Genomic DNA, 7,500 nt, shown 5'->3' with positions numbered 1-7,500 from the left:
GGGCTCTTGCTGCAATGCTCAGTGGACAGCCTCTTCAGGTAATCCTTCACCGCCTGCTCATCTGGATAGGGCGAGCTCTTCGCCCCCGGCCCCGCCCCCGCATCGCTGCAGTCCGCCAGAGGGGCGGAGTCACAGTCCGTTTTAGGGGCGTCGCCCACAGGCTCTGGGGCAGGCGCAGCGTCCAGAGGGCGGGGCTCCGTTGGGACCTCGGTGGGCGTGGCTATGTGGGCGGAGCCAGACAGCAGGGGGTCGGAGGGGGAGGACCTGAGCTCCACCCCCAGGGGGCAGTAGTGGCTGTCGGAGATGATCACGTGGTCGTCCCGGTCCGTCATGGTGTAGAGCAGCTGGTTGCAGTGGCCACACTTGTCCTGCGGGGGGCGACGAGGCTCCTGGGGCGCGGGGCAGCGCACCAGCGCCAGGCTGTGGGCCCCGCCACAGGCCACCTGCAGCACACACCTGCCCGCCAGGTGCTCCACCTTCTGCGGCTGCCAGACGGGGAAGGCGGGCGTGAGCAGGCCGAGCTGGCAGCCGCTGCCCCAGGCCCAGACCTCACGCCGGGCCGACAGGGCCAGCGTGTGCGTCTCCCCGCAGGCCAGCTCCAGCACACACACCGCCTGGGCGGGCCGCGCCTCGCGCTCCACCACGCCCACGGGGGTGGGGTTCGGCACCGTGTGGAGGCCGGGTATCCCACACTGCCCGGCGGCGTTCTGCCCCCACATGTGCACCCCCCCGTCCTGCGTCACCGCCCCGCTGTGGAAGCTTCCGGCGGCTACGCTAACCACGCCCCCCAGCCCCGCCTCCAACACTGGCTCTGCCGCGGCCGAGACGCCGTCCTGTCTCCAGGGCAACGCGCCGAAGCTGTACACCTGTCCGCCTGCAGCACAGAAACACAGCGCTAATATTAATCATGACAATAATAATAATAACAACAAATCACATTTATGACACGCTTTTCATGGAGTGAACATGATCTCACAGTGCGACATGAAAAGGGTGATAAAGACACAACATTGAAAGCAGTTCCAGAACGCTCAGCGCTTTCAGTTCCTGGTAGTGACTGTGACATCAGAACTTAAGAGTTTTCAATTAAGAGCATTCTAATCACATGTTTGCGACCTTAAGCAGCAGCATAACACCATGACAGTCACTCAGAGTGGCAAACACCAGGTAAACAGCCTGAGTTCTGCAGACAAACACAGGACCAGGTGAAAAGCAGCATCGTACATCGAGTGTGAAGTAAATATATACACTTGGAAGTGCCTGTTCCAGAGAGCGCTGCTAAGCTACACTCAGGAAGTGTACATCACAAGAACAGTTTCGGTAAAATACCAATACACAGTGCAGTTCATAAGTATTTGTACAGTGACATGATCCAGCACACTGGATTTAAAAACAATGAGTATGAGGTTAAAGTACAGTCAGTTTAAATTTGCAGCCCTTTTTATACAGTGCCACTGTCCAAATACTCAGAGAGCACTGATGTGGGTAATATGTAGCAAACTAGGTTTCCCTTGATAAAGTAACCCCCACAATTCCTCCTACAGCAGGGATCAGCAACTCACAGCCCTCGGGACACCAAGACCTGCTCGTTTTCCACCCTCCCTTTGCCTGGGAGTGAGGTGTGAAGACAGTCTGTCTGATCAATATCACTAATGCGAAAAGAAAACCAGGGCTGGATTTGGACTGAAGGACTGGAGTCTCAGAGCCTCACCCTCGGCCAATAGGACGGCGTGATGGGCCCCCATGGCAGCCTGCAGGACCGGCCGGGACAGCAGCACTCTGTCTGGGGTCAGGCTGCAGGAGTAGCCCCTCCAGGCGTGGAGCAGACCCCGTTCCCCCAAACTCTCCTCCCCCTCCGAGCTGAGGCACACACAGCCAATCACAGAACAACACGCCATGACATCACACCTCAACTTCAGCCCCTGAGAGAGAATCCTTCAGTTCAGTTCAGTTCAGTTTATTCTTTGTCCCAAATGGGCAATTTGTTTGCAGCAGGACCACACACATACCACACAACAATAGGCATAACACAATACAGACAGACAGACAGACAGACAGACAGATTCTGCACAAGAAGCATAATAAATAGTTCAGTTGTGATAAATATTGGCAGTGCATTAAAACTGAGTCATTTACAATCAAGATACAGTTTCTGTAACCACGGTCACTGTGTAAATGGTCTGATAATGACAGCATAACATATTGACGAGAACAGGCCATTCAGCCCAGCAATGCTGGCTTTTTCCGACCACTAAAGTGTATCTACTGCTTAGTTGGCAGTTTCTGCCTCCACTACATGTCCTGGCAAGCTATTTCACAGTGACCGCTGAAAAGATACTTCCTAAAGTCTGTGCGGAATGTAAATGCATGCAGCACTTCTCAATAGTGAGGTCCACAGCGATATTTAAAAAGAATCAGTGTCCATTCCGCCTCATACCCCTTCTTTTGATTCTCCATCAGAGCGGCTCCTCCATGCTACGGCCGCTGCATCGTCGCCCGGCGGAGGTGCCCAAGTTCTTCCAGCACTTCCCCTGAAACAGAGAAAATAATTCTAAACACCACTTCCCCCATTTGTCAGCATCTTGAACCTTTGTACATTTTACTTCCGAAAAGCGTTTGAAAAACGTGACGAGGCTCAACTGCTAGACAAACTGCCCATGTAATGTTACATTAAACTTAATTACATTGAACATTAAGAGGAAAACAAATTAATTCCATTGTAAATAAAACTGCATTTCTTTTCTTCGTTTTTTTCTGACCTGATGACACAGAAATCTAGCGAAATATTCACGAATGGGGTGATTTGTACATCAATATTAGTGAACGCTCCGACTTGTACTGTTTACACCGCACCTACACTGTTGACACAGTTTCGAACACAGTGCCCTCTCAGAAATCTTAGCAGTGCAATGTGAATACATGGATTCAATTATTATCTAACGTTACTATTAATAAATAAAGAATGGTATACTAGTTGGAGATGCCTAGCTTGTTGACAAAGCAACTAATAGCTTAAATAGTCTTAGCTAACTAATAATATCAACGTGATAACAAAAATTCGATATAGCTAGCTAGCTTGCTATCCGACGAGTTATCGAAATCAGTAGTTAGCTGCTAGATTTGAACTTCAAACGAATCGCTGTAGCTTCTGTGTTTTTGTCAATCTAGCCTACATGCAGATTTGATCTAAACCGTACTTACTTTAAAGGCAAAGCGATATATTAAATTTCTGGTTAAGCAAGAATTGTAGATCTAGGTCCAACTAATTGTAACGTCATATCCAGTCAAAATATGCATACTCACAGATTCTGGATAGTTAGCTAAAGCTGTGTTTCGTAGCTAGTAGCACTTGCTTGTTGCACACATAGCATGCTGTCGGGGAGAAAATTGAGCTGTCACATTGACCACGCATCTGATTTTTCCAGACAATCTATTCTGCGTTTTATTGTACTGAAATCATATATGGCTAAAATGACAAGTGAATCACGAAATGAAAGTAAATGATCAACTAGAAAACACTGACAAAGATCCACAACGCTGTTTGTTTGACCATCGTCTCACAGCAGCCGATGAGGGTCAAAATAGGTGTAATATTTGCGTTTTCTAAAATAGTCTGTCTGGAATTAAAAATAATCTATACCTTAAAATATCACCAACTTTCATTGCTACTTTGTCAAATATTACCCAAACACTGTGATTCCATTTATCAGACCAAAACAAACATTAAATCTACCAGGTAATGTGAAGTAAAACCATGATTCAATTTATTTTCAAATAATTAAGTGTATCGGTTTGCTGAATTTGACCACTGAAAAACTTCTGTTTAGGTTTAAAGATGAATAGACTGCAGTGGTGAATGAATGGTAGTTATGTTGAATCAGTGGGAAAAAAACAAGGCAGGTTGGCCAAGAAAAAAAATAAATAAATCAAAATGTCTGTGATTTCTTATGAGCCAAGGAGATTCTTTTTGATTATAATTTCTTATATTTGGTGTAGTGATTTTAATTAAAAGGAGAAAACAACCACTTCAAATAACATATTCTGTAACATAACTGGGTGACAATGTTCCAAAATTAGAAATGTATTGAGTTTAAATTTACAATGAAATATTTGGGACAGATCATTCATCAGTCTAGACTGCAACCAGCTTAGTACAAAATATGATTAAGTATAAGATTTATTTTCAGGCAAACAAGTTTGGGGTTTGTAAGAAAGGTTTTTTTCAATTGGCTTTTTGCAGAGGCAAAGAATGCCAAGAGATGCAGAGATTGTCCATTGTTGCGTTTTATGGTTTAGCTCTGTGATATGGTGGCATCCCATACGTGAATACATCAGCATAATTCAGCATAAGGAATTATACATGTTATTTAAAATGCCTTTCAAAAGATTTTCAAAAGTAAAAAAAAGTAAAATTAAAATCTAATGAGTCAAAATAGAAGCAGAACAAAACAAGAACAGGTAAATTAGAGCGCAAAGCAAAAAAACCCAAAACTAAACACAATTGCTACAGGGCTAAGAGAGAGTGCACTGTAATGAGTATTTAAATGCTTTCACTACAATGCTCTTTGCCAGTTAGGCCAGCACAGTTATCACACATTGACAGTGCAGGGTCCTACTTTATTGATTCCATACCATTATATCATGACTAAATCCTGTTATACAATGACTAAACCCAGAGCAGTTTGAAATAACCATGGAGTTCACACACATAACACTGCATTCTCAGCACTCAAACGCTTTCAAAACAATAACAACAGCCCCCCCTTCACTGCTGTGTGCACTGATTGGGCGGCTGTTCCTTACAGCCTATTCTGATTGGTTGGTGGCTTTCTCAGACAGCAGTGGCAGCAGCAGGAGACAGAGAGACTGCAACATCACAGAGAGAGAGAGCGAGAGAGAGAGAGAGAGAGAGAGAGAGAGAGAGAGAGCACTACCCAAACATCTCCTGCACGGGAGGAAAGAGGAGAGAGAATAAAGCGTTTTCTTCGGCGGTGGCTGCTCCTACGCCCTGGGGGCCGTCAGGCTGAGGATCTGGGGAAGCGCACTGGACGGAGCAAGCGCAGGTGTGAGTGAGGACCCGGGGAGCCGAGCCGGGCCGAGCCGGGATGCAGAACCTGCGACACGCAGCCACAGAGGCGTTCCATCGCCTGGGTGAGCAGCACCGCGGTGTGTGTGTGTGTGTGTGTGCGTCTGTGAGCGTGTGTGAGCGTGTGCATGTGTGTGTGAGCATGTGTGAGCGTGTGTGTGTATGTGTGTGTGTGTGTGTGTGTGTCGTGCGTGTGTGTGTGTGTGTGACAAAGAGAGTGACTGTGCAGTTTATTCACACACAGACGCTCTCTCTCTTGCTCTCTCTCTCTCACACACACTCTATCTCACACGTACCGTGTCTCTCTCTTTCACACATACACATAAACACATTCTCTCTCGCTCTCTCTCTGTGTGAGTGTGCATGTATGTGTGTGTGTGTGTGTGTGTGTGAGAGAGAGAGAGAGAGAGTGCAGGGTTATTGCAGGGTTGTCAGTGCTCAATGCCACAGCATTAGAGTGTATTCATACTGAGCTTGCAGGGGGGGGGGGGGCTCTTCTCCCTGTGGGGCTGCTGGACACTGTGGTGTGACAGGGGGGGTGGGGGGGAGTGAGAAGTTACTGGGTCTAGCATCAGGACATGAGCTGCAGTGGTTACAGAAACGACAAACACACACAGGTTATTCAAGGACATTTAACGTCAGTCACGCAGCTCTAATGCTGTGTGTGTGTGTGTGTGTGTGTATGTGTGTGTGAGAGTGTGTGTGTGTGTGTGTGTGCAGGGGAACAGACGCCTCTGCTCGAGCCAGAGCCAGCAACAGCATGTGTGAGAATGTAATTATGGAGGATGGGGGGGGAGGGGGTTGAACCGCAGTGCAGGTGATGCAGGGTCTCAACCAGTGGTCAGGATCACATTTTAAGATTAAATATTGTTACTCCCTGAACTCATTGTTACTCAATGAACAATATTTCAACTATTCTCCTCCAACATCGCTCATACGCACACACACACACACACACACACACACACACTTCTCATCACTCATATTCTCCTCATATCTCATATTCTTCTTTCTCTTGCTTAATCCTCCCTTCTGCTTCTCCATTTCCCCTCTCTCCCTCTCTCTGTCACTCTCTCTCCCTCTCCCTCTCTCCCTCTTTCTGTCACTCTCTCTCCCTCTCCCTCTCCCTGTCTCTCTCTCTCCCTCTCTCTCCCTCTCCCCCTCCCCCTCTCTCTGTCTCTTCCCCCCCCCCCCCTCTCTAGGTCTCTCTCTGTCGCTCTCTCTGTTAAGGGTGATTAAGGGTCAGTTCAGGGTGGTTTTTAGCAGTTCTGATTAAATTGCATTTTAACCCTTTAAAGGTAAATGATGTAATTAGAACGTTCTCAGCTAAACATTCCAAAAACAAACGACTCTTCAGAGGGTTAAAATATAACTGGGTTGACATTTTTTCTCACTTTGTAATTACCTTGTTTGTAATTAAAACGATTGTGCTTAAAGCATAAAGATGCAGTCCTGCACATCAGCCAAGAAGAGGTGGAGGATAATTATAAGAGATGGACTGAGTTAAAGTCCCTCACTGACCCACATTCCCGGCCCGTCCTGTAGCCCTGCTCCTCACCGTTTGGCTCCTCCACATTCTGCCTTCATTACCATCATCCCGCTGAACTTTCACCCCTGACCTTTACCCTCAGAGTATGTCTGAGGTCATTGAGTGCTTCAGATCTCTCTGGGTGCTGTGTGGGGTGATTTTCACCCCAACTCTGCAGCTCTGTAAAATGTAACAACATTTTTCACTTTTTCCTCAGATGTTGTCTTGGTGATTCTTGCAGCACTTTCCCATCCAGGCTTCGAACTTAATTACTTAATTACTTAATTGCTCTAAAATTAAGGGGGCGACATGGCTCAGGCAGTAAGAGCAGTCGTCTGGCAGTCGGAGGGCTGCCAGCTCGCTCCCCCGCCCGGGCTGTGTCAAAGTGTCCCTGAGCAAGACACCTAACCCCCAAATGCTCCTGACAAGCTGGTCGGTGCCTTGCATGGCAGCCAATCGGCGTCGGTGTGTGAGTGTGTGTATGAATGGGTGAATGAGAAGCATCAATTGTACAGCGCTTTGGATAAAGGTGCTATATAAATGCCAACCATTTAAAATGAGAAGTTTCCCACAGATTTTTAATATTTACGAATAAAAGTCTCATTAGTTGGGAGACATTGAGAAAGCGAAACATTTTTCTTTTAGAATAATTTTGTAAGGAGGTTCCTATGCATGTCACAATGTAGTCTGCCCAGAGAGACAGACACCCTGTGTCCCAGAGCAGAGACACACACTCTGTGTCCCAGAGCAGAGACACACACTCTCTGTCCCAGAGCAGAGACACACACTCTGTGTCCCAGGGCAGAGACACACACTCTGTGTCCCAGAGCAGAGACACACACTCTGTGTCCCAGAGACACACACTCTGTGTCCCAGGGCAGAGACA

At 47.1% G+C, this 7,500-nt stretch overlaps 2 protein-coding genes across 4 annotated transcripts in view; one reads left to right on the top strand and one right to left on the bottom strand.

Moving 5' to 3' along the window:
- als2b (alsin Rho guanine nucleotide exchange factor ALS2 b) overlaps positions 1-3,561 on the bottom strand; it is a 30,502-nt gene extending 26,941 nt beyond the window's left edge. For both annotated transcript variants that reach the window (XM_061226659.1, XM_061226660.1), the window contains exons 1-4: positions 3,304-3,561; positions 2,438-2,531; positions 1,712-1,860; positions 1-874 (exon numbers count right to left, since the gene is read on the bottom strand). The exon at positions 1-874 is cut by the window's left edge and continues 22 nt beyond it. In XM_061226659.1, coding sequence (XP_061082643.1) covers positions 1-874; positions 1,712-1,860; positions 2,438-2,457 — 1,043 coding nt within the window. In that variant the 5' untranslated portion in view covers positions 2,458-2,531; positions 3,304-3,561. The remainder of the gene's footprint in view (positions 875-1,711; positions 1,861-2,437; positions 2,532-3,303) is intronic.
- Positions 3,562-4,903: 1,342 nt separating this feature from the next.
- Positions 4,904-7,500, top strand: part of cdk15 (cyclin-dependent kinase 15) — a 34,224-nt gene continuing 31,627 nt past the window's right edge. For both annotated transcript variants that reach the window (XM_061226665.1, XM_061226664.1), the window contains exon 1: positions 4,904-5,151. In XM_061226665.1, coding sequence (XP_061082649.1) covers positions 5,106-5,151 — 46 coding nt within the window. In that variant the 5' untranslated portion in view covers positions 4,904-5,105. The remainder of the gene's footprint in view (positions 5,152-7,500) is intronic.

Source organism: Conger conger, chromosome 17, assembly GCF_963514075.1.
Source record: "Conger conger chromosome 17, fConCon1.1, whole genome shotgun sequence".
Lineage (NCBI taxonomy): Eukaryota > Metazoa > Chordata > Actinopteri > Anguilliformes > Congridae > Conger > Conger conger.
Note: the sequence above shows the minus strand (reverse complement) of the source record. Positions and strands in the feature narration are given on the sequence as shown.